General features: G+C 45.7%; 1 protein-coding gene across 2 annotated transcripts in view; it reads right to left on the minus strand.

The window, feature by feature from the left end:
- Positions 1-14,710, minus strand: part of LOC137427334 (uncharacterized) — a 359,992-nt gene that overhangs the window by 41,243 nt on the left and 304,039 nt on the right. For both annotated transcript variants that reach the window (XM_078777115.1, XM_078777118.1), the window contains 2 exons: positions 8,143-8,253; positions 7,460-7,564 (listed from right to left, as the gene is read on the minus strand). In XM_078777115.1, coding sequence (XP_078633241.1) covers positions 7,460-7,564; positions 8,143-8,253 — 216 coding nt within the window. The remainder of the gene's footprint in view (positions 1-7,459; positions 7,565-8,142; positions 8,254-14,710) is intronic.

Here is a 14,710-nt window from a genome sequence, read left to right on the forward strand (position 1 = left end):
CACATCAAATTTCCACAAATCAAAAATTTGCCAATCACTACCCATCATCTGCCAATCACTACTGCCAATCCTTTGCCAATCACCAAATTTTGTTTTTTTCTAATTTCGGGGCCAAAACACTATCCTCATCACCCGTCTACTCACTAATACCTCTCGGTGCGCCAATTCCTGTCCAAAGCCCGGCTTCGTAAAGCCAAGCCATGAATGCGGGTTGTTCTGCGCCAGCGGCTGGATGCGTCCGGCATTCGGTGCAGGGACGGGGGCTTACCCGGGCCGAGATCCCACGCACCACCCCGGCGCGGAGCCAACCCATGGCTCGATCTCGACCTGCCGGAATGCCTCAACAAAAAGTGGTCCCCATGACGACCCTTTCTATCGGGCTGCCCGCTCCGCCTAGTGGAGCACGGACGCGGCCGTTCAAAGCGAGGCCCAGCACGCACCGAGGGCCCGATTCGGCTAAAAGTCGACCTAACCTTTAACCCGGTCACCGTCGATGCTTCACCTGGATGCTTACACCCCGCAGCCCGTTCCTTGCTCACACATCCAGCCGTTCCCATGCTCCTCGTACCTTTCCTTACACACCCAGGTACCCTCATTCCACTCACAGCCTTGGTCACACACCTGACCACCGAACACTTTGGCACACATTCGTTGGTCGCACACCTCACCAACACACCTCTTCGCGCCCCCTCCTCTGTCACCTCCTCTGTGACAATCACAGGTGTGCTCTCATTCGCACACCCAACCACGTGCCTCACCACCAACTCCAGCGTGCATTCCCACTCACGCTCTACCATTCCAGGTGTGCATCCTTCCATCCCAGGTGTACATCCTCGCTCACCTGTCACAACCAACTCACTCTCCTTGTCACTCTCACTACTCTCACCTCCACTCTTGACAGCGCACTCACTCTTACTCTTGACAGCGCACTCTTTCCTCATACACCCCAGAGTCGGACTTTCTCGCACACCTCCTTTTTCGCACACCAGACCTGTCGCACACTCTCCCGTCACACCCTCTGTAACACTTACCACACCGCGCTTCCATGTGCTCCCTCGCACACGCGCTACGACCGACTCACTCTCGCCTCTTCTGATCTCCTCTCCCATCACTTGCATCTCCTGCCCAGATGCCACCCTCATCTGCTCCATTTCCTCCCTGTGAGCATCCAGTTTGGTTTCTACCCCCATTCTGACCCCCTCTATCTGCTGCCCCATTTGGTTAACTTCCCTTTCCGCTTGGTCCCTCATATCCCTCAATTTGCCTTCCATGGTGTTTTCTAACCCCTCTAACCCTTTTTGCATCCCTTCCATTTGATTCTCTTGAGCGGCCATTCTGTTTTCTACCCCCGTTAACCCCTCCTGTATTTCCCCTAATCTATTGTCTAATTTCCCAAATTTCTTGTCTAATCCCTTAAAATTATTGTCTAACCCCTCACCGGTACCCCTCGCTTCGTCCCTCATTACCCCCATTTGGCCCTCTAATCGCTCACCCTGAGCCCTCATTCCCACAATTTGGTCTCCCATTCGTTCCATAAGGACCCTCATTTGCAACATAAAAAGGTTCGGATCCACCAGGGGCGCTGCCACGGTCGCGGGCGCGGTGACCAGCGAGGCGCCATTTTGCGCGTCTGCTACCCTCGCTGCTTCGCTCTCCTCACGTCCCTCAATTTGGTCCTGGACCGACCCTGCCTCACTCTCCCCTACCGGACCCCAGCTGTCTTGATCCGCCATAGCGCGACTTTCAAAATTCGGGTTTTTATTTTCGTAAAACAAATTCAAATTTCGCCGTTATAATTTCGAGCGTGGGAAACGCGCTCCGGATCGAATTCTACCTCCCCAACACCAATTGTTACCCTAGTGGGACAATTGGTGTTCCAAAATTTGGGCCTAATAAATTTAGTCCCAGGTCCGAATTCCACTCCTCGACACCAATTGTTACAGACGCGGTTGTGGATGTTGGTTTACCGAGCGGTTTGGTATGACCGCGCCTGCACGTTTACCCGATTATACTCGAACGTTGACTAAGTCGCGCTATGCTAAATCAATGATGGAAAAGACACAACGGCTGGATTAAAATGACACGACACCAAGGGTTCAGTTCTCAAGACCTCCGGAGGAGGTTATATTAGGGCGGAAGGTCAGATTACAACGACAAGAGGGACAGCATAGAAAGGCAGGCACTTAAACACGGTCTTATCTTAACCCCGACAGACGACAGATAAACGGGACAAAAACTGACTCACACGGGGATTGATGGCAAGGAAAGCGGGTAGGTCTTCGAGGCTCAAGGTGCACCTTGGCTCAGGGGCAAAATCGACCCGGTCCAGTCCAAGATGCGGGAGGTCTCACTCAGCGCTCGGAGGTGGTGACTTGTCTGCTCAAGCTGGGGGCGCATCTCACGTCACGTCCGGTAAGTGGCCGCGTATATCCGGCGGGGAGTGACACACCCTCGGCTTGTTAGCTCCGCCCCAGATGGAATCGGCCCGTTGCTTCTCATTGGGTGCGGGGGGGGGTTTACCGGCTCCGCCCTTGACGAGGGGCTGACAGCCAGCCCCTTCGTGGTAACCCCGTGGAGCGCATGGCCAATGGCGGCTAACCAGCCGGAGCGAGGATGCACACTCCCCGCGCCGCGCCGCCCCCAATCTCCTCTGTTGTTGTAGTTGTTGTAGTTGTTGTAGTTGTTGTTGTTGTTGTTGTTGTTTCATGGGGAAGATGGGAGGAGGTAAGGGGAGGTCCTAAACTCACTACTGGTGCCATACAATCACATTCTGGTGCAACGAAGAGTCAGAATTAATGGAAACGAGTCCTTAACTGACATAGACTAAGAATAACTAGCAAGATGTCCTATAGTTGTCTACGTGAGATGCGGTGAACCTGGGCACGACATTTAATGGGGGAAAAAGGGGAAGGTCGGTTCTACAGAGTGTTATTTACAGGCAATGGGACTAGGGAATGGGGGATTGGGGATAGTTGGGGAGTATTGGGGAAATAGGGGAGTATTTACAAGCGGATATTGAGGCCAAGTCCCATATCCGCAACAATATCATAGCATGTTTTCTGCGTCTTCCACTTTGTCAACTCACATCACTTCACCGACGGGGGACCTAGGCGTAACGCTTGTTATTATTGAAATGTGTTTTGTGCCTTTTTCATGGATGGTGCTTTTATGGTGCTTGTTGGTGCATTTTTCTTATGATGGTGCATTCATTGAATGGGTACATATGGTATGGTGTATCGGTGCAGTGCATGGCAATGGCATTTTCCCTTTCTCAAAACATCTTCTCTTTTCCCACAAAAGACAGGTCCTGGGTGACAGTGTAAATAATTAGTGTATTGTAAATAATGCTCCCCACCGGTTAAATGTTTAGTTTGAGAATAATTCCGTAATTCGGTTAATTGTGGGTGCGAGTCGGTTAGATAGGATGCAACGCAGCAGGTGGGACATATCTGGTGTTAAAACTGTCGCACTCAGGGTGAGGTTAAAAGTAGAGAGTAACCACACCTAAGTGTCAAACGAAGTTAAAAGATAGCCCTTTTGTTTCGGCTCGGGCCAAGCCTGGAAAAGGGGAGGGGGCGGGGGTGCAGTGTTGCGGTTTTAGAACCCACACTTGTATATAAACTCTTGTAAATATCCCATTATTAAAAGGTTAAAGGTTGCACCCCTAGTTAGTCCACAAGCAACACGTAGGCCACCATAGAATCTCAGTTATTTCATTATTATGTGTTTTAGATAAGGCTGTGTTTCCAATAGTTGAATATGCATTGCGTCGATCAAATAAGAGGAGGTCCCCATTACGTCCATTTTGCGACCTCCCTCTCCAAACGACGCCATTACGAACCCCTACAGTCGGTGCCTTTACGTTCGCTCAAGCGCCGCCATAAGCCATGCGGTCAGGCCCAAGGAAAAAGGGGGCAGAACGCCAAGAAGAAGGTGTGGCATGTCAACCAGCCGTCAAAGGCGTGGCCGGTAAGCCCTCACCAGCCAACCACGGCTGATGTAACATCACCGACAGGCGTGGCTTTGAGGCCCACATAGTGATCGCGTGGCGCATTATATAAGCGCGAACGCAAAGCCCTTTGACGGACTTGGTCGGGAGAGTGCATTGCAAAGGGACTACTTGTTGGGAGCGCTGGTTGCTTCAAAAGACTGATACGGAGCGCACATTTGGGGGAGGACTCACTCGCTGGTGCTGATAAGAGAACTTGGGAGAGGTGGCGTGGAGCACGAGCGTGCACAAATTACGTACGCTGAAGGACAACAGCTTCCCCCCCCCCCCCCCCCCCCCCCCCCGCTACATGTAAGGTCCGGTCGTGTTCCAAGATACGCAGAGCTGCCTGCCGGGTTTCGCCCGCTGGACTGTAACCTCACCTGGAGCCTGGATCTCATCACCGGACCCTCTACCTGACCACCTACCAGCTACAATCCCCATGTGAGTGTGTATGTTTGTCTGGGGTCCTCAGTTAAGACTGCAATAAGACTGCCCTGTGTCCTGCTTCTTCCTCTTCCTCTCTTGTACATCCTTTCGTTTCCTCTTCTCTTGTATATTTGTTAATAAACCCATCTTTGTTCTTCCTACCTTCTGGTTTCCTCTCCATCTGATCGCATCCGTCCTTTCTTCCATTGGGTAAACGTGACACGATTGAAACCGCTCAAAATCGGGTTTAGTCTCATTGTTAACAGCTCGGATCGCGGATTGCTAACCACTCGGCATTTTCCATCACATCCGTGGTTCAAGTGGGAGTTATTCCCTCGTTTCCGGCTGGCGTTAGTACTTAGGTAGCAGCGAAGCCCTAGGCCTGGCAAACCCGACCTAACGCCGGGCCGGGAAGGACGGTATAACTTCCAGGACTCGGGACGGCCAGCTAAAAAGACAAGGGGATAAACCCCCCCCCCCCCCCCCTTGATAAGGGGAGCGACGACCCCCGAGATCCGTAACAATATATATATATATATATATATATATATATATATATATATATATATATATATATATATATATATATATATATATAGAAGATTAAAAACACCTCACAGCCTCAAAACACTAAATTAAAAACACTTCACAGCCACGATACCCTTCAGTTTCATCGTATACCCTTCAGGGTAACAAACGGAGTCGCGTGCAACCAACGAGCCATCAACGAGATGGTATCTCGAGAGAATCTCAAAGACACCTTTGTTGGATGAGGTCACAGTATGTGAACGAACACAGAACGAGCACGACAATAACTTGAAACGATTCATGGAAGTAGCTCACAAGTACAAACTCAATCAATGCTGACAAATGCACGTTCTCAGCTAAAACTATCAATCTCTTGGGATATACCATTTCAGATAGCTCGATTCGCCATGACAGGTCCTGTTTGCAACTGCCATTAGAAATGCCACCTTCTCCTGATGTAGCCGCGCCAAGACGAACCCTGGGGCTGTTCGCTCATTGTTCCAAATGGATCCCGAAGTATTCCGAGAAAATTCGTCCTCTCGTTGAACGCAAAAATTTTCCGGTCTTCAGCTGCCAAAATGGCTTTTCACAATTTGATAAAGGATATTGCTCAAGCGGTGGCAATATCAATTGATAACAGTGTGCCCTTCGTTGTTGAGACTGATGCCTCAGAGTACGCAATCGCGGCTACCTTGAATCAGTCGGGCCGACCCGTGGCCTTCTTCTCCAGAACGTTATCACACAGTGAGAGGTGCCACTCGTCTGTTTAGAAAGAGGCCAAGGCCATCGTGGAGCCCTTGCGTTAGTGGAACCACTTTCTCCTCGGGAAACATTTGCATTTGATCACAGACCAGCGATCTGTGGCTTTTATGTTCGAGGATCAACATTCCAAGAAAATAAAGAATGGAAAAAACAAATTAAAAAATAAAAAATAAAATAAAATCGCGAAGCGGCACAATGAGCTTGCGGAATTTGGCTACGACATCGTATATCGCCCTGGCAAGGACAATGTAGCTGATGATGCATTTTCTCATGCTTTCTGTGGAACTGTGGGATCCGAGAGGGGATTGCAGGAGCTGCATGACTCGCTTTGTCATCCGGGAATCACTCGCATGGCGCATTTTGTTTGATGTCGAAATCTTCCCGATTCGGTTGAGGAAAGGGGAGGGGAGCAGAATAGGGGGGAGGGGGGAAAGGGGAGGGGAGGGGGAGGGGAAAGGGGGGTGAGGAGGGAAAGGGGGAGGGGGGAAGGGGAAGGGAGGGGGAGAGGGGAGGAAAGGGGTGAGGGGGGAAGGTGAGGGGAGGGGGGAAGGGGAGCAAAGGGGGAGAAGGGGAGGGGAGGGGGGAGGCAGGAGAGGAAAGGGTTCATATATATGATGGTGGGTGAATGTGGCATTCATCACGTTTTTGAGTCGCCTGTGATGCAGATCAGGAAGAAGAAGAAGCCGTACTACCAACTTCGTTCACTTCCGGATTTGTTTGATTTTTTTGTATTCAAATGTCTGGTGATTTTTTTGTATTTATTTATGCGACTGTGTACTTGTATATAACTGTCATTAATTTAAAAAGGAGTAGGCACGATCAAGCGTTTTTGTTTTTTTAACTCCAAAAAAACGATTTTTTTTTCTTTTGTCAGATTTTTTGTTGTCGTTTTTTTGCCAAAAACACTCCCAGGCACTCACTGATGAACCTCTGAAAGTTTGATGAAGATCCGTTCAGCCATCTATGAGAAAAATGGCAACACAGACAGACACAGACAGACATCGCTCTTATACAGTAGATTCGTGTTTCGATTGACTGATTTGCCACCAGTAGAAATGACATTTTCCAGCAGGGAAGATTGTGGCGATTGGGAAGAAGAGCAATTGAAGGTATCGACCGCCAGGGACTTGCGGCTATTTAAGTTCTTTCTGCGCGGATGTTCGTGCGAGACTTGTCCTGCTGTGAGCTGAAGCCAGACAATGGTTCATGCTGGTAAGATCGCGATAGTACTCTGCGAGATGGCTTGATTGTATTACCTCGCTTAATATACATAATCTGTTTGTGTGAATATACTCTTGTTGTATTTGTATTCCTTCCTTAGACCCTGCTCGATTCAAGTTTAATAAAGCCTGATATTGATCAAAAGGCTTTTCCATCATTCATTACATTGATAACGATGACGTCATTGGTGCCGTAATTATGACATCATAATTCGACAGGGGTAACGCTCAGTCTGATCAGTTTTAAATTTATTGAGCATGATCTATGCAACAATTCGATGAGAGAATATAAATTTATGATGTCATTGCTCACGTGGTTTGGCAGCCATATTGGATCCAAGAAGAAAAGAAAAAAACCTGAAAAAAACAGAACAGTTGCCTCGCAACAAGTTGGCTGCGCAGGGTTAGTATTTTATGAATACCATCTAGTTTTTTAAAAGCAATTAAATAATGACGTCATGTTTTTTTTTTCTTCACACCAGAGTTCATCATCAAACTGTTCAAATCAAAATGTATTGACATTGACAGAAACCTTCATGGGGATGGTTCTTGAGGAAAGGAGCTTCGGCATCAATGGGTTCGGGTCGGTCCAAGTGAACATCAATGTCGTGCTCAGTTTTCACTTCCACAAATAATGCTGAAAAAAGTAAGATTTATTAAATGCAGGCACTTTTGTGTCACATGCAGAGCTGTTGCAAAAAAGATAAATATTGCATCAAAATCATTAAAAGCATGACAAAAAAATTAAAATAATCAAAATCTCCATCAAAACATTGAAATCTTCCTTGAAGAGAGAGAATAAAAAATTTCCATCATGCATAACAACACCATAATGTGTTGTCTTTGTTCCAAGTATGAACAAAATCGGTCCATACATCTCCGAGATATGGTTGTGGACGGACGGACGAGACCCAATCCATAAACCCCCGTATTGGACAAAGTCCATTGGGGTCTATAATAACAGGTGTCAAATGAAAACCTCAGAATTGATGATTGTACAAATAGAGGATAATAGGATACAACAAGGTATATTCATTATTTTTGGTTAAAATATTTTATTTAATAACGAAGGGGATAAATGATGTTTGAGAAATTGATTTACCATCGTGGTTATTTCTTAAAGCAATTAAATCATAACATCGTGTTTTTTTTCTGAACACCAGAGTTCATCATCAAACTGCTCAAATAAAAATGTATAGACATTCATTGACAAACCTTTATGGGGATGGTTCTTGAGGAAAGAAGCTTTCGCATCATTTGGTTCGGGTCGATCCAGGTGGACATCAATGTCGTGCTCAGTTTTCACTTCCGCTTTCACAAATAAATCTGGAAAAATAACTTTTATCAAATGCAGGTAGTTTTGTGTCACATGCATGGCTGTTTTCACTCTCGAAATAGATTAAGAAATATATATTGCATTAAAATCAATAGAAATCATTATTTTTTTATTTTTTTTTACGTTAAATCTTTCTTTAAGAGAAAATAAAACATTTCCCTCAGGAATGGCGTCATGTGAAAACATTATGATATCGAAGCATTACATTCTGTATAAACTGCCTCGATGTCATGAGATGCTTCCGACCTGACCACATCTTCAGTGGAATTTCACCACCACCCAACATCACAACCAACAAAACAGAGAAGGTGAGAAAAATGTCGACAAGGGAAAATAGAGAAGGTTTTCTCCACTAAACTGCGTTTATTCTCAAATTACAAACAATTGTGATCCAACATGTGACAGGTTGATTTTTTTTTTTTGTCTCAAAAGAATCCTCATGGAAAACAAAATGTCAGAGTGTGGCAGGTTAACATGTTGACAAATGCAGACAATGGACTGAATAGGCCAAAGCCATGACATGTGAACATATGATAAGGAGAGTGTCAATATCATAGTAAACATATGATAAGGAGAGATAAGAAGAGTGAACATATTGCATGTTACGGCTTCGGCACTTCCGTGGTTGTGGTTTTCATCCACTCGAGACATTTCTGGTTCGAGGTATTCTGGTTATTGTTGTTTAAGGGAAATTGTTATTGTGGTTAAAAGGTTAAAAGCGCTCATGGTAAAAACGAGACAGGAAACAGGATCGAGAACCGAAAGACGACGATAGAGAGGAGGAAGAAGGCGTGAGGAAACAGTGAAAAGACGCGTGTCTTGAAGCTCCATTGCGAGCGTGGTTGAGCGAACGTAGCGAGTGAACTTTGAGTCCGTGAAAGGAATATTGTGCGACTGGTGTTATCGCTGGAGTATTGGAAAAGCCTGCATAGTCAGGTACAGGCGTGAGGTTCCGGAGAATCCTCGCCTCGAGGCTTTGGCTCGAGTAAGAGCCGTCCGCCATTTTGAACCTCGCGCGTCGTTCACCGAAAAAGGTTTTCGCCGCGTCAGTTTGTCTCACCCTCTGGTGGTCTGCCGGGGATGGGTGTGCACAAAAGCGGCATCTAAAGATTGAACAGCGGTTCGCTGATTGAACGGTGAATGTGCACGTCTGGATCGAGTCGTTGGGATTCCCTTTCCACCGCCCGTTTGCTGTTGGTTTGGACCAAGTGACTGTCCACGCCTTGCATACACCTCCTTACTCGCCTCATCGCCTCTTCGCCGGGATCCCCTCTGAGTTATCGAGACATTGAGGAGTGTTCTGTTCCATTCACTGGGAGCGCTGTGAGTTTGAGTTAGGTTACTTTAAAAAGGTCGCACCATCTTAAGATATTGATTGTATGGTTGAATGCTATCATTGTTGTATTGTTGTGCCTGTGTGCTTTTTAATATATTCTTTGTTTGTGGATAACCATTGGTGTGGTTTCAATATTGATTTTGACACGGAATAATATATTTTTCTGCCGTGGCTCTTCCAGGGGTTCGGAGGTATACCGAGACCAGGAGGTCGGGGAGGAACACGTAACAGATAAGAGAAAGGATCAAAAGAGTGAGAAAGTGGAGCAAAACTCAGGAGTGGCTTGGAAAAATCACGTGTTGATGAGGAATTGTATTTAAGGATGTGTGTGTGTGTGTGTGTGTGTGTGTGTGTGTGTGTGTGTGTGTGTGTGTGTGTGTGTGTGTGTGTGTGTGTGTGTGTGTGTGTGTGTGTGTGTGTGTGTGTGTGTGTGAGAGAGAGAGAGAGAGAGAGAGAGAGAGAGAGAGAGAGAGAGAGAGATGTCAGGATTGAAGGACATATTTCATGTGCATTTGACCAGCTTGTGATTTATTTTATTTTTTTTCATTTAATTTATTGAACACAATCTCCCTTTCATTTATTAAACCATAAATCCGTCCTGGCTGTGTTACATAAATTACGAAGTCGTTCTGCATCTCTTCCATAAGCAGTCTCCAATACCTTCCCTCTGGTGTGGAAAGGTCAAGGTTCTCCAATGCTTCCAATTAGCTCCTTTTCAAGAATAACAAGAAAGAACAATCGGAGATTGCACACAGTCACCAGGATGTGTTTTTAATGGTTTTTTAAGGCTTTTGGGTTAAAACAAATATGGCAGCCGAATCACGTGACCGATTACATCATTTTTTTCCTCCACCAATTTATCCCAAGATGATGCTCAACAAATTTCATCTGATTGGATGAAGTTTTGCACTTGTCGAATGATGACATCATAATGGAGGCACCTATGACATCAACATATTATCGTGTTCACCAGGATTAACACCCCTGGTGACGGATGGCCAACTGAGAATCAACTCCGAGGCATTCACTCAAACTATGGCGGCACCTTTTATATGCGCGAGGGTGTAGTGGAGGGCAGCGAGCTTACCTGGACGGACGGGCGTGGCACGGGGTTATCCGATTCCCACAACAAATAAACGGACAGGACAAGAAATTAAAATTCAACAAACAATGGTTTAATAAAAATAAATGCCAGGGAACAAGGAAATGAATGTAAAACTACATTCCGCACTTGAGATATCTCCACACGGATCGGACTCATGGATCAGACACAGGGATAAATAAAATGAAAGTAATAAAATGTGTGTGGTGCGTTTGCCTGCTCCTCCACCTGGCATCCGTGACCGCCCGGGGTCGTCACAGGTCCCGCATCCCTCCGCAGGAAAACACGGGTTGGCGCCAAGTCCGTTCACCCGCCAGCCGCAGAACGTGAAGCGAACAGGCCCTCACTCCTTCCTCGCTGTCCGCTCCACAAAGCACAGAGGTGAAACAAGAGAAGAATGCGTATGCCAAGAATGTGGCCACCCAGAGTCCAGAGAGTGCAGAACTTTGACCGCCTGCGAAGCCAGCCACAGTCAAGTGAGGGGTGTGCGACTGCACGCGATGAAACCCAGAGCCAATAGAAGGAAAATGCGACTGTTTGTGCAAACACCTGGAACTGAGAGCAGGAAATGTGACTGCTTGTATGAACACCAGGAACAGAGAGAGGGAAAATGGCGGGACATGTCCTTTTTGTTCCTTGTGCTGGAACGTTCTATGATGACCGCGCGCACTCCAATCAGTGAGAGCCGTTGCATCACTCCACGGCCACGACCAATCACCACCTCTTGGGGCGGGGCCTCACGGCCCTTCTTGCCGGCCCTTGTGATGACTTGGCTGGTGGCATCAGTGGTCAGGTTCGAATATCCGGATCCGGTGGCTTTATTTCGTATTGGTGCGCAGTGCATGCCTGGTGTTGCACGTGTCAAAAAGAACAAAGGGAAAAACGACAGAGGCAATTTACAGAGAATTATTCCTAAAACCCTAATGCATTAGAAAAGCTCCACCCCTCGCATGGAGACAAATATACGATCTTACTGGACAAGCGGGCCTACTTAGATACAGGAAGGTTTCTACACGGCATACGGAGCACACTACCCAATAAAATCTACCTGGACTAAGGTATTCCATCAGCTACCCCCATAAACGTAACAATATGTTATTCCTCATGGAGTTATTTGCAAAAAGCCATGTCTCAATTTTATCTGTGCAGTGCTTTCGGAGGCAGAGGTGAAAAGTTTTTCATTTTTTTCCAAGATAGCATCTGTACCACGCGACCTATGAGGTCAGACTTGTCATTTAAAAAATTATACAGGAGGAGGCACACCATGGTGAAAATTTCCTGTCAATCGGACCAACGGTTGCAGAGAAAATCATATTTATTCCATGCGGACAATCAAACAAACAGACAAAAGAAAAATCACTCAAAGAGCGACACTTGGCAAAACAGAACAAAGTAGGATGGCACTCAGTAAAGCATCCGTTTGACCTCACAAACAAATGGTGGTTGAATTCTGTGACCTGATATGCAAATTGTCTTCAAATTTTTAAGTTAATCGGATGAAAATTTACAATTTTAGAAATTCGGCTGATGTTGATTTATCCTATCAGCGAACTGAAATCAACCACCAACAAATTTTGAGAACAGCATTGGCCAAAAGGTCAACCTTGGCCAAAGATTAACAACCTTGCCAGATTTCCAAAATCCTCAATTTTAATCCGATTGACTTGAAATTTCAAAAAGATTTTCATAATAGCAAACTGAAGTCAGCCAACCAATATTTTTGAGGTCAAAAGGATGCTTTACTGGGTGCCATTCTACTGTGTTCTCTTTTGCCAAGTGTCGCTCTGATTGATTTTTCAATATGTCTGTCTTTGTTTGTGATTCGGACGAAATTTCGCAGAGAGGTCGCGCATGTGACAAGGACGAAATGATTAGATTTTGTTGAAGATCTGGATCTGGATCCAGCTCGTAGAATTTTAAAAGTGATTATTTTACCATTGGGAGAACGGGCCAAAAACGATATATCGCACGATATCTCAAAAAGTTATGGACGAAACTTGGTGGACAGGTTGGGTGTGTGACAAGACCAAATCGATTTGGTTTTGATGAAGATCTGAATATGGCTTCAGATAGCATAATTATTTAATTTTTTGAGCGATTCATCACCATTGAGAGATTGGGTGAAAAGCGATATAACATGATATTTTAAATAGTTGTGGACGAGTTAGGACAAAACTTGGGGGATGGGTTGGTTCGGTGACAAGAATCCCATTCAATTTTACTTCAGGTCCGAATCCAGATCCTGCCCTATCAATGGATACAAAGCGTAAACTGTTCACCCTGGCCGAGGTATGCGCTCGACCGAGTGCCGTTCTGGTATTTCGCTGTTTTGATCAACGGAGAAAATATCAATTTAGAAATAGAATATTGTCGCATCGCAGGCAATTAAGATCACTGGTTACGGATAGCCAAAACAGTTTTTTTTTACTCCCGAGGAGTCCTACCAAAAATGACGGCTCTGGCGCATGCGAGATGGAAGGCTGCGAGAAGATTAGCTGAACGAAAAAAACACGGTTTTATTCCCGAACCCATGAACAAAGAAACACGACAAATAAAAATACAACAATAATGAATTTAATGAAAATAAAGCAATGGGTGATAATGTCCAAAAAAAAACTGAGGTAAATTAATTTCCTAACTGAGACGTCTCCTGACACTGTCACAAATACGAACACAAGGGAAAGACGAAATAAAAATAAAATGTTCCCCTTGGCCGGCCGGTACTTATCGGTGTGTAAATGGTCCTTTTAGGCGGTTGGCAGTGATGATGCTTGAAACCACATGAGGGAAGATGGCGACACGTAAAATGCCGCAAGCCAAAATGTGCACGGTCACAAGGCGGGAGGTGAGCACGGCCCACATTCCCTTCTCCTCATGCATGGACTCTGCTTCGTGCTCCGAGAGTCCTTTCTGCTGTGAAGTAGAGTTTTTACTCGTTTCCTCGACTCCTTTCACCCTTTCATTCCTCTTTTTCCGGCCTCTGGAACAAACTCCCTCACTCTCTTCAAATCTCCTCCTCCCTCCAGGTCTTCAAAACAACTGTTCACCGCCATCTCTAATCTTTGTTCACGTGTTCATGGGGCCGACAGAGCTTGGCTTGTAAAATGTTAGGGATTGATCACAGGGTAAGTCACACACTGGGGAAAACCAACCTTAATCCCTGCACCAATTAGCACTGCTTCACTCCCCCACCCCCCTGTGTGAAGAACCATTGAACAACCTCATGCTGCAGCTTCCCCACACACTGTACATCGAGATTTCTCGAGCACATCCACAGTCCATGCTACTTCCTGTGCAGTGCTACCTTTCCTGTGGTATTCTTTCACACACCCCCCATAAACTTAACAATATTAAAGGTACTGTGCAATAAAAAAAACCTGCAACAGTATTTTATTTGTTTTACAAAAATCCACCAATGCAAAAAAACAAAAAAAACATTGCTAAATTACCCCACCATGTCTTTTTTTACATCGTGGAGGCCATTCAGAGGTCTGGACCTCCGTCCCACGCTTAAATACACAAAACACTTGCGAAGCTTCGTGTTGATCTCATTTTGGCAACACTTCTATTCACTTATTTTCACGTTTAACCCTTCAGTTAAACGCATCATATCTGGAAAATGGTTTGCGAGCGAGTGCTGGTCAATGGTCATGTTACCAAGCTGAAGAGGACAGCCATCAATATGGACGTGAAGAATCAATGAATCGTTGGACCGATGGACAGGAAAATTTCAACACGGGAGCGCCTCGGCCTGCAGGATTTTTTTAATGGTAATTTGAAGTCCTGTGGCACAGGCACCAACTTGAAAAAAATAAAAATAAGAATTACTTCACACCTCCACATCTCAAAACGTGCTGCACAGAAAAATTGACACGTCTCTCATTGTAAAGAACTCTCCATGCAGAATAAACCATGTGAATGATGTCATACGTGACATCAAAATTGACATGCCTCCTTCATGACATCATAATTCAACAAGTTCAAAACTTCATCTGATCAGGATGAAATT

This window comes from Myxine glutinosa, chromosome 5, assembly GCF_964187855.1.
Source record: "Myxine glutinosa chromosome 5, kmMyxGlut1.1, whole genome shotgun sequence".
Lineage (NCBI taxonomy): Eukaryota > Metazoa > Chordata > Myxini > Myxiniformes > Myxinidae > Myxine > Myxine glutinosa.